Here is a 12,082-nt window from a genome sequence, read left to right as displayed (position 1 = left end):
AAGAACTACAGACAAATTTAAGCCTCACAAGTTTAATAGAATGTGGTCAGTGATAAGCCCTGGATGTTGTCAAAGCATCTGGGATTCAGGAAGGCTTCATAGAGGACACTCATACCAACGAGTTAGCCAGCAAAGAAAGCCACAAACCTCACAGGCAAGGGAACCACATGAAAAAAGGTGTGGAATCTGGGTGTGAGGAAAACCGCAGGCAGTAGACAGTGTTAGTAGAGCACGAAGAGGGAGATGGAAAGTGCGGGGAGATAAGGTAGGGGTGTGAGATGGGGGAGGTAAGTTATGGGAAAGAGCAGTCTTTTTTTCTGAGCAGGGAAGCAGGATGTGCCTAGGAGATTTGCATTTTAGACAGAACACTTCAGTGTGGATTTGGGGAGGAGGAGCCAGGATTGAGGGCAGGGAACCAACTAGAAGAGATGATGAGTGCCCCATGCAGGGTATTCATGATGAGAGGGGGCACGGACTGGAGAAAGAGCCAAGAGGTGGGTGATGACAGACCTATGGTGGGTTCTAGGGAAAGAGAAGATCCCAAACACAGTTCTTTGGGTGGAGGAAGGGATGGAGTGTCTTTCTAATCCATATTTCTCAGCCATGGAGTAGTTTCATCCACATTCATGGTTCGCAGGTTTCTGGCTTGGTGCCTGGGGGGATAATAGGGCCGTGAACTGAGGTAAGAAATACAGGGAAGGGAAACAAGTCTGGAAAATAAATGTGGATGATGGCTAACATTTATTAATCACTTATATGGACCAGGCATCATGCCAAGAGTTTTTCCAGTATTTTCTCCTAACTATGAAGTAGATATTGTTCTTGATTTACAGATGAGGAAAATGAAAATTTGAGATGATGAATAGTTTGACTAGCTCTGCACAGCTGGTAGACTGGTGGAAAGAATTTCGAATCCAGGCATTCTGGCACCAGGGCCAATGCTTCTAATGACCAGGCTTTGTATGTGTGTATGTGAAGAGTCTGAGGAGCCCGTGGGACACCCACAGTGGGGAGATCTGAGACGTGGGAGGGGGGGACCATCAGGGCCCTAGGGGACCCTTAGGTTAAAGAAGGGAGCAGGGGATAGGGGGCCCACAGATAAGGCAAGAATGAAAGTCCCCTGTGATTTTTACATTTGAAGACATGGCTATGTCATCCGGGCAACAGATAACTGGGCAATCACGAATGTGTAGTGGCATCAAATAAAAAGATCCACCAAGTTAAGCTGACGTATTAATTACAGCAGTTCCTGTGTTGCATAGTAATTACCCTAAACAGTACGCATTTCACATAAATAGCAGTAATTAGTATAGCACAAGTTTCCCAAACTGTGTCCTGTGGAATAGTAGTTCCTGGAGATGTTAATAAACGTTTGGATGAAAAAGGGCTTAGGAGTAAGGTAAGTTTACGAAATGCTGGTATAATTCAGATAGAAAACCAAACCCTTGGTTTACAGTTTTTTCTTTTCTCGGTTAGGAGGCAGGATAGCGGAAGGCTAAGAGTATAGGCCCTGGGAACAGACAGCCTGGGGCTGAATCCTGCACTGACAAAAGCTGGGTAACCTTGGGCAAGTTACTGAACTTCTCTAAGGGGTAGTTTCTGCGTCTGTGCAGAAAGATGGTAATACATATTCACTGTAATTGTTTCAGATTTAAATGCAACAACACATTTAAAACACTTAGAATAGAGCCTGGCGCAGAGTGAGGGCTCTATAAATATTAATTATTGTCTATAAACCATACTATTATTAGCAAGTCTCCATGATATCCCACAGAGTCAGTCTTTCTCACACATATTTCACACACACACTGACATTCATATTTCTTAACAGCAAAGCACTGGTTCTAACTCTGTGCCCTTACCTCCACCCCACCACAGCCCAGGACCGGGAATGACCAAATGCTTGCCTACTCTACTCTAAGCATTGAGGCCAGGGAGAGGGAGGATTTATATATACATCAGCAGTATGGCCTTGGCAGGGCCACCACTAGTTCAGTTTCCTCTGTGCCCACTTGAAAAAAAAAGTACGCATCTTTTGGGTGAACGTTGTCCTGTACCAGGGCACGCAGTTTAGCAAGTGAAGTGCAGGCTATATTTTAGCTCTCACTTGCCTTTTAGGCTGAATGTCATTGTACAATGAACAACCTGCACAACCATACATGGCTGTTCTGATCTTTAGACCATAGAAGGGGCTGGAAGCTAATGACCATTGGAGAAGGAGGGTAAGAGTTCTCCTCCCAGTAATCCATGAGATTAGTTCTCCACAAACCTTGAGGTGATAAAGCATCCTTCTTCATCTCCTCCCTCTCTGCCCACATGTGCCCCGCCCCCCATTCATTCACACAGAGGCTGACATCAGAATACCCTGGGTGTGAGGGGATACAGCAGGCCTTGTCTATTTCTCTGAAATACCCAGAGTTTGGGAGATGATAGAACTGTGGCGAGTAGAATGGGAGGGCATGATTTCTAGGTTTTCCCTAACACATAATGAACATTAAATTATGATGCTCCTCACCAGAGAAGACCAGGGCCAGAGCAAGTCTGACTTCCTGACCATGGTTTGGGACAGTGAAGGGAAAATGGGAATGGGAGCTTCTTCATCCTCACTGTGTGGCCCAAATGCGTAGCTCCCTATACAGAGTCTCACCACCCCTTTAGGTAGATACTTCCTTTGTGAAACAGAAGGGAAGAAAAATGCAGACATTTCCTGTTCTCTGGAGGTGGGTGGGGTAGAGTGGAAGGCAGGCACCCTCCCAATGGGCACATGCATTAAGGCTCACTCCCACAAATAGCCCCTTCAGCCACCAGAGGGGCTGCTGCCTAGAAGCTAAGACCAGGCCTGACTTGCCGGTGATCTGGTGAGGGCTTTGGTTCTCTCCTCTGTAAGGTGAGAAATATGGATGGCCTGAATTTTAAGCTCCTCACATCTCTGCCATACTTTGGTTCGCACGTCTAGGGGGTTCTATTCACTCCCCCTCCAGTCTAGACTGACTAGAAATGGCTTATTCTCACCTCTATCCCAGGAGCCTGCGCGCCAAAGACCAACCTCCCTTCTCACAACTGTGCTTAGGGTCGGCCTCCATTGCTCTTGGTGATAAAGAGCAGCTGGAGCTCCAGCTGGGAGTTTAGGTCCTGTGGCCTTGAGACTCGGGAACAAAGAATGAGCTGCGTGGGGAAGGGACTTTTCCTGAATGAAAGGGGAGGGGGAGCCCTTGGGGCTGTTTGTGCCTATACCTCTCTGTGGAGCAGGCTGTTCCTCTTCTTCCTACAGATCTGGGGGGAGGAAAGGGGTCCTGTCTTTTCCTCTGAGGCTGATGACTTCACCTCCTTCCCTGCTTCTTCCTCAGGTTAGGATCTCTACCCCTTCCCCAGCTGCTCCCGGGTCTGAATCTCCTTCCCTCTCTCTTCCTTTATTCTTCTTGGGATTGGGGTCTTTATACCCCTCCCTCTGTCTAAGCCTTGCCTCTTTATTCCTTTTTAGGCCTGGCCTCCTAGCCCTGGTAGAAGGGTCTGCATTCTTCTCCTTCTTTCTCTTCTTAAGGCCACATTCCCTCCCCCAACCCTTTCCAGCTCCCCCTCCCTCCGCCCCGAGGCATTGTGGGAGGAAACAAGATGTGGGGCGAGAGAGGCGCGGGGAGAAGCCCGCAGTGCGGGGCCGGGCGGGCGCAGCCAATGGGGAGGGCGGACGGCGGCGCGCGCGGCGGGGGGGCGGGGGCGGGGCGCTATTTCAGTGGGGGCCGCGCGTCGGCCGCGCTCAGCGGCAGAGCGGAGCGGAGCTGTGAGGCGCCAGCGCGGAGCAGGCGGGCGGGTCGGCGGGCGAGAGGCGGAGCGCGGGCGGCCGGGGAAGCTCGAAGGGCCGACGGCGACGGCGAGCGCTCGGCCCGGGGCTGCGGGAACCGGAGACCGCGGCGGCGGCGGCTGCTGCCGGAGGAGCCGAGGGGACACCGCCCCTGCCCGCGCCCTGCCTCAGGCCATCGCTGCTCCCCCGGGGCCCCGCGCAGACTAGCCTCCGTGAAGGTGAGCGGTGGGTGGGGGCGTCCCCGGGGCGGCGGCCCGCACCTGTCGCGTGTAGGCCCACGCGCCGGGCCCAGCCCCGAGGCCCGGAGCAGGGCTGGCCTCGGCGTGACGCCCCCGGCGCCCCTCCTTCCCGGGGCTGCGCCACCCCGTGTCCTGGCGACCCCTGGGCGCGGCTGGAGGCCCTGGGCTGCGGAGGTGCGGCTCCCCGCCTCCTCCCCGCCCCCCACCCCTACAGTCTCTGCGCTGCGTGGAGGCCTCTGGTGTTTGGGGCCGAGGGAGAGGGGGTGGAGAGGGCTCGGGCGTGACGCGGCGCCTCCTGCCGCCGCCGCCACCCTCTGGGGCGTCCTTCCTGCAGCGAGGACGCCCAGTCACTCCGGCGCTGCTCCAGGCCGGGCGGGGGAGGGCGGCTGACCGGCCGGGGCGGAGGTGGGGGGAGGATGCTTTCTCCTTCCCCAGGTGCTGGCCTTTGGGGACCGCCGCTCTCTGGAGGATGGCACGGTGGAGGGATAAGCCCCCTTGGAGTTCTCAAGGGAGGAAATACAAGCGTTTGTGTGTGTTGGGGGCTGGGGAGGGTAGGGTGGTCCGTCTTTCGGAGGCTTAGCCTTTTCTCTTGCAAAACCGGGGTTAGAGGATGGGGTGCTGTCCTGGAGTGCCCTCTTCGCTTTTCACAGGATCCCCTGGCTCTTGACTGAGGCAGCTGGCCTGGGGCCTTCTGGTCATTCTGTCTGAAGGCCCAGGTCCCCCTTTTTTTTTTCTCAGGAGGGAGGGGTTAGGCCGGGCACCTCCCTGTCCTTTTCTCATTGGCACCTTGGACAGGGCAAGTTGGGGCTAGGCCTCCCCTCTCGGACGCCTGGGGGGCCAGGGGTGAAGAATCGTAGCATTGTAGTCACAAGACCCAACGTTATGTAACTGCAGGCTCTCTCCTACTAGAGAGTAAGGTGGCTTTTAATTATTGTGACAAAGTTGTTCCTTTGGACTTTGGTGATGAGGCAGTGGAGCAGGTGAGTTTGCTGGGAAAACCGGTGCCAATTTCATGCTTTAACTTCGCAGTCTCTAACCAGGCCCCACCCCCACCCTAGCGTTTGTAAACAGTGCCCCCTTCTGAGTGGTAACCTGGCATAGGGTACCAGGTGACACTAGTTTTCTTCAAATATAAAGAGCCTTATAGTATCAGAACATTCTTCCTCTGCTGCTGTTGTATATCTGCTCAAACTCTTTGAAGTTGCCCCATATCATATTTCAACCATTGGTTTTTAAAATGAAGATGTTGTTTTGCCCAAGGTCATGTAGCTCGTCAGGCCTTGAACAGGGTTCTCCAGACCTTTCCTCAGCACCAGGTGGTGCACACAGACTCCTTGAGGCTCTTTTTCTTTCGGGTGTGGGGCAGAGGATGCTGGTCCACTAACCCTTTGCTCTGCCAGTCTCTGCTGAAGTGGAACCAGCCCTGCTTAGTTTGAAAGTGCCAGACAGAGGTGGCCTTGGGTGCGGTCAAGGGCTGTGTGGCTGGCAGCTGGCATGTATGCTTTCTTTGCATCTGATGCAGGCTGAAGGAGTAATCATGAGTTCTGCTTTCCCTTTCAGTTCACCCAGCTCACAGGCTAGTGTGGACTCTGAGATCAGGGTGGCCTGATACCATATCAGGGTATCATTCCCATATCAAGGTATCATTCCCAGGGGTCTCTCTTTGAGCGGGCAGCTCCCCCCACCCCCGCCTTATCAGACAGGGCTGGAATGACGACATCTTTTGTCCACTGGGTTGAATGACAAAATTCCTCTTTGGGGGGGGGGGCAGTGTGATGGGACTGTGATCAAGGACAAGATTGGATTTTGCAGCTCATCTCTGTTCTTGCATCTCACCTCACATGGTATAGACTGCCAGCTGGATCCTGACTAGTTTTATCGGGGTTCCTGTCATTCTAGGAATGGACCATGCAAGGTGTATCCCAGAACTCTGGTTGCTGTAGGATGAATGCCATGGCTTAGATAGCAGAGATATGAAAAAAGGCTGTTAATAATTTCTTGCCTTTGTTAGCTCTATCACTATCACTGGGCATTGACAACCTTTTTCTGTGAAAGACCAGGTAGCAAATATTTTAGGCTTTATATATAGGCCATGCATTCTCTTGCAACTAACTACTCCATTCTGCCATTGTAGCCTGTTTCTGTAAAACTTTATTTACAGAAACAGATGGTGGGCTGAATCTGGCTGACAGACCCCAGTGTAGACTGTCCTTGTTTGCAGGTGTTCTCGTATTAACCTTAATTAATCCTTATAGAGGATAGAGAGCTATCCTCATTGCTATGGAAATAATGAATGCAGTAAGGCTAAGTGACTTGTCCTTAGACTACAAGACTTCATAGTCAGGACCAGAAGTCAGGCCTACTGATTCCTAGTCCCATCTTGTTTCCACTATGATACCAATGATGCAATAATGGTCATTAAATTAAGGATTTATTGTGTTCAGGTGTTAATGTCACCTAGTTTACCCTTGATAACCCTGAGTCTCCATTTTAAGATGATGGTATGAAAGCACAGAGGTTAAGTAACTTGCCCAAGGACACAGCTAGTAGGTTATAGATACGTTGTAATGTTTTGGCAATTGATGCTTTTGAAAATATCAGAAATAAATTTAAAGTTAGAAAAACCTCATTTTACAAATGATTAAAAACTGATGGCTAATTATGTCTTTTTTACTATCTACCTTGTATTTCCCAGGCTTGGGAACCATGTCTTTGCTTAAAGCTTAGGACCTCCTTCTCCTAATTAATACCTCATGTCTTTGTTTTCTGTTGCCCTCACTCTCTGTACTCAGCTCTCCCACTGAGGCTCCACATTCAGCTGCTCATGCTCATTGCTTAGCGCATGGGGCTGTCAGCTTCACCTCTCTGCTTCTTCTGCAGTGTCACGATGTCTGACCGGAAGGCAGTGATCAAGAACGCAGACATGTCTGAGGACATGCAACAGGATGCCGTTGACTGCGCCACGCAGGCTATGGAGAAGTACAACATAGAGAAGGACATTGCTGCCTATATCAAGAAGGTGCGCCCAGAGAGCTGTGCCTTTTAGCCAGGGATGGGGATGGGCAGCTGAGCTGGGGACTTAGGAAAGCAGGTATAACCCATGTAAACAAAACCCAGGAGATTGCAAAGCAGACAAATTAGGGAATGATTCTTACCAAAGCCTTCACCTTAGGAATTCTTAACAGGAACTCTGCCAAAGTGTGCGTGCGTGTGTGTGTGTGTATAGATAGTTATGTGATAATAGATAATTTATAGATAATTATTGCAAGGCATTGGGGAGAGAAACTTGGGATCAAATATGACCCCATTAATTCAGAAGTATTCAAAATGTAGATAAGGATATTTGAACAGATAACATAAGATCATACACAAATTTTCAGGGAACTGCATCATTTAAAGTGAGATATCCCTATAATAATCCCTACCATGTGGTGGTTTCTTTTTCTTTTAGAAAGGACACAGGTACTATATCATCTCTTTCTCCTCACCTTCTTAAGAAAAGGGTGGGCTTGAATATATAATATTGGATGAGCAATATGGGCAATAGGTTTAGTCCCTGAAAAATTCCTGAGTGAATGAGTGAATGGATATGGTTAACATGGTGAAGAAGCAGCTGAGCTAGAAGTGAGAAGTGGTACCCAGGGTCTCTGATTTTGTTTAGAATCTATGTCCATTGGTGACATAATCCAGTCTTTGGTATTTTCAACTCTTATATCCCAAAAAGGATGTCTAAGTATAGTGGTATTCTGGTCCATAGAGGTGGTAGGGTATCCTTAAGTTTTCCAGAGTTTTGCTTCTCTGTGCAGGTAAAGAGGAAACTCTGGAGTCCTGAGAGACTTTCTGTGTAAGGAGCCAATGGGTGCAGACCCAGCAAGGCTGCTGGGGGTGCTAGCTCCTTGCTGAGTGATGGCCTTATCTGTCCTGTACAGGGAATCTGGAATTATGGACTTTGAGGGTCAGGAGAATCCTTAGATTATATCTGTCCCAGGTTCCTTGTTTTGCTGATTGAGAAAATAAGACCCAGGGAAGTGACTATGGCTCTCCTATCTTACACAGAGTGAGAGTCAGCATTAAGTCTAGATTTGGTGATCCATGCCCTTTCTACTGTTCCCTAATACCTCTTGGAGTCCTGTGGTATAGGGGCTGTGAGGAGTCCAAACAAGTTGTATGTTGAGCACCCAGGGGACAGTCCCAGGGTTGGCAGCTTTGCTAGGCCCATGGTGGAGGGCTGCTGCATGGCAGGGTGCATCTACTCAGCCATCTGTTTCCTGCTGCATGCATGGAGTGACCGGGAATTGCCTGTCTGATTAGGTCATAAGGATTTCCTAGGTTGCTTTGGTGCTGAACTTGTGCCCTTGAGAGAAGTGAAGGAAATTGCCTTGATCTCATGACCGATGTCCTTGTTCTGCATCTTACAGCCCACACGGTGTCTGGCACATAGGAATGGGTTTAATGTTGACTTACAAAGAACTGCTTCCTGGTACTCCTGACTTTGGCTGTAGGGTCTTGCTTCTTGGCATTTGGAAATGCTGGTTTAATAATGTGGGAGGCAATGGGTGTCCAGTCAGGGAGGCTCTTCTGTTTTCCACATGCTGCGTGACTCTGGAGTGGTCGTTTATGCCTCTGGCTTCCCTGACTCCTTTGCTAAAGAATCACAGGGTGGGCTATGGAGTAGGGTAGCTAGGAGGAGGGGAGATGATCAGGGTGTAAAGTGCTAGAGAGAAATAACAGAGCCTTTGCGGTGTTCCATTATTAATGAAGGAAGGAGTGTCCTAGCCAGCCTTAACCTGAGCTCCTGAGGTTTGGGGAGCTGAGGCCATGGGCTAGGGGTAGGTGGGGGATGATAACTAAATTAATCAGATTCCTATTCTGATTTCTCATCTTCCAGCTGTCCTAATCACCTTTCTTCTCTCCCTTTTATTCTTCTTTTAGGAATTTGACAAGAAATATAACCCTACCTGGCATTGTATCGTGGGCCGAAATTTTGGCAGCTATGTTACACACGAGACAAAGCACTTCATCTATTTTTACTTGGGTCAAGTTGCAATCCTCCTCTTCAAGTCAGGCTAGGTGGCCACAGTGAAGGTGTCAGTGGCGGCGGCAGCGATGGCAAGCAGGCGGCGTTGCTGGGACTGTTTTGCACTGGGGCCAGCATCAGGATGTCCTCTCCAATGGCTGTGCTACTGCATGGACTGTATACTCGATTTCATGTGTATGTCGCAGTAAACAAAACCAAACTTCTTTCTGTTTAGTTGCCTGGGGAAGAAGGCTGCTTTATGTTTATTTTTCAAGACTTAAAATTTTTTTCTTTGGTTGTATTGCACTAGAAAGTCTCTCCCACTCCTCCCTCTTCTCTTTCTCTCCCTATATAAAATAAAAAGCCCTCCACAAAGTCTGTAAGCCTAGGAGGGCTGGGGAAGGAAATTGGTTTCTGGAGGTGGAAGTAAATGTAGCAGCCTCCTCCTGGCAGTGGATGCTGCTTTGGGAGGGCCAGGGGGGCTGCAGGGGGGGCGGCATTAGGATTGGCAGGGAGAGAGGGATAGGAAGGAGGTAGGGGGATTGATCTAGTACCAGGGAGAATATTCCACTGAACTGTGATTTCACGGCTTGGGGCAAAGGGTGGGGTGGGGGGTGGATTCTTTAAGGGGCCCTGAGACGTGTTTGTCTGTGGTGTGTGGGAGTGGGGAGCAGACTTGTCTTGCTGTCTTTGTCAGAAGAGTTTCTAAGTAAGGGCTGTGTCTTTGTGGATTACCTTCTTTTATTCTTCCTGCTGGAGCTCCTGCTAGGAGGATGTTGGAGGTAGGATTAGCTTGATTTTTTTTCCGATTCATTCTTCTCTCCTTCTGTCTGCTCCCTGCTTAGCCCTTGGTTTTCTCATTCCTCTGGAGTTCTCTTAGAGCAGCCCCTGTTAGTTGGCTGGCAAGGGAATTTCTGGTGACTGTAGTACCTTAGTTAAGTCTTAGCAATCAAACCAAATCAATGTCTCCCTTGATTCTCCTCTGTGTATATGTATGTATGTGTGTGTGTGTCTTGGTTTGGGGTAGAGGGGAGGGAGGGGCAGGACAGTGTGGAATCTCTAGGGTGTATGGGTAGATAGGCTGCACAGTTAGTTCTAATTGGGCCTTTATGTTAAAAAATCTCTGGGGCTGAAGATAGTTGTCAACTCCCCAGGCCATCTGGCCCAGACACTGCTTGCTCTATGGCTATCTGCTCCCCAGAAGGCTTTGGGAGGATTATCCATGAGGAGATGGCTATGATGCCATCTGCCCTGGAACTGGTTCTCCATGGAGAGGGAAAGTGACGTTGTGGGTGGTTGCAGCCTCTTGTGGGAGGTAGGGATAGAAGTGATAAAGGGCTGTGAGGACCTTTGGGGGAACTTTGGAGGGGATTAGTCTTGCAGTGGTGAAGCTGGGTATCAGGCGATGGAGCAGGGCCGCTAGTGGCAGGAGATTCCAAGGAGAGTGTGGGGGGAAATCTTGTCTGTTGATCAAACAGGGATGGTGGAGGGAGGGCAGTCATTGCTGACTGAGCTGCTGATTCTTGTAAATCGCATTTAAAACTCTCATGTGTAGGGTTGACACTATGGGAGGGGGGTGGTTGGGATCCAGCTCATTCTTTTTTCTTTTTTTTTCTAAGTCCATCCTTGGGGCTGGTGGGGAGGCAGGAGAATGCCCCCTCCCTAAGCCTTTAGTGTGTGCCGAGTTTTCTTTTTGATGCTGACAGGGGAGGGTGGGTACGGGGATGGTGAGTGAGTTCCCTATATCAAACCCTTCGGTGGGCACAAGATTGAGTGCTTGGTTTTAGGTTTTGTTTTTTTATGATTGTCCAGATCTGTGTTTCCCCCTGCCTTCCCAGACTTGTGTGGCCAGTTGGAAATGTCTGGTTTGTGTTCATCTCTCCCTCATTTCTGGAGCAGGGGCTGAGACCCCACCACATCTTCTATGCTCTGCATCCATGCCTCTTTTGGACATTAAAGGTCGATTGATGCACTTCTGAGCTGTTTGGGTTTTTTTTGGGGGGGGGGGGATGGTGGGTAAAAGGGTTGCCCTGGTGGCAGTGATGCCACATGGGTGGGGGTAGAGGGTATCTAGGGTGGAATAGAATTGGGGCTGAAGAGTTAAGACCAGGCAGAGAGACTGATTGGTCCGAATTAGGTCTTAGTTGTAGGGTCTAGTCTGTGGCCCCTTAATGGCATGGGGTGGGGCAGGGGGAGGACTAACCAGTAGTACTCACCCACAGGGCTTTCTAGGTATCTTGGTGGAGATGGCCAGATGAGCCACTTTTTGGGTCTTTGGTGTAGTAGATGTTGCCTCCCCAGTTTCCACCCCAGGTCCAGATGGCGGTTTCCAGCTGCTGTCTTAGACCTGAGGAGCTTCTTAGCTTCTTAGAACTTTTGGCCAAAGCTCATGCCCTCCTACTCCTTATTCTATGCTTCCCTGAGACCTGGACACTGTCTGTTAGCTAAATGCTGCTCTAGCCACTTAGAAATGGAAAAGTAGGGGATCTTTAGAAAAGTGGAAACACTTGGGGGAACGTGAGTGATTCCCCAACCCCTAGGTTGTCCTGGTTGTTCCACATGGGGTCTCCTGCTCCCACACACCTGAAGAAATCAGCAATACTTCTGAAAGGATCTGCCCACCCCGAATGCCAAGCAATTATTAACAATCCTCGTGGAAGTGTCAGGGAACAGAAGTGCTTCATACTCTTTTCCGTTGCTTCTTACTCAAAAACATGCCCTGAGTTTTTGTGTATGTGCACCTAGGATGCTGTCACACAGAACAACACAAGTTCTGTGTTTCCAAGGTGTACAACCTTCTAATCAAAGCAGGTCTACACATTGAAAAGCCTTTTCCAATGGTGATAAATGTACAATCAAGGAAATAAACTGGGTAATGAGCTATTAATTATTAGAGATAGGTAGATTGAATTCCCTCAGCTAGGAAGTTGGTGGGCTGGATCTTGGAGAAGGCTCTGTCTCTGGGGGCGGTGAGGTCCTAAGGGGCTGTCAAACCCCAAATTCTGTTCTGGCCTTTGGTGTGATGAA

General features: G+C 49.7%; 1 protein-coding gene across 1 annotated transcript; it reads left to right on the top strand.

Moving 5' to 3' along the window:
* The first annotated feature begins 3,788 nt into the window (after positions 1 to 3,788).
* Positions 3,789 to 11,027, top strand: DYNLL2 (dynein light chain LC8-type 2). Its single transcript, XM_043583958.1, has 3 exons — positions 3,789 to 4,017; positions 6,919 to 7,057; positions 8,971 to 11,027. Exons 2-3 carry the CDS (start codon positions 6,926 to 6,928, stop codon positions 9,106 to 9,108), a joined length of 270 nt encoding a protein of 89 aa, XP_043439893.1. The 5' UTR covers positions 3,789 to 4,017; positions 6,919 to 6,925; the 3' UTR covers positions 9,109 to 11,027.
* Positions 11,028 to 12,082: the final 1,055 nt, after the last annotated feature.

Source organism: Prionailurus bengalensis, chromosome E1, assembly GCF_016509475.1.
Source record: "Prionailurus bengalensis isolate Pbe53 chromosome E1, Fcat_Pben_1.1_paternal_pri, whole genome shotgun sequence".
In the NCBI taxonomy this organism is placed as follows: Eukaryota; Metazoa; Chordata; class Mammalia; order Carnivora; family Felidae; genus Prionailurus; species Prionailurus bengalensis.
Note: the sequence above shows the minus strand (reverse complement) of the source record. Positions and strands in the feature narration are given on the sequence as shown.

Coding starts and splice junctions, on each gene's coding strand:
- DYNLL2 (XM_043583958.1), top strand. CDS start 6,926: ATGTCTGACCGGAAGGCAGTGATCAAGAACGCAGACATGTCTGAGGAC. Junction 7,058..8,970: donor TTGCTGCCTATATCAAGAAG/GTGCGCCCAGAG, acceptor TTCTTCTTTTAG/GAATTTGACAAGAAATATAA.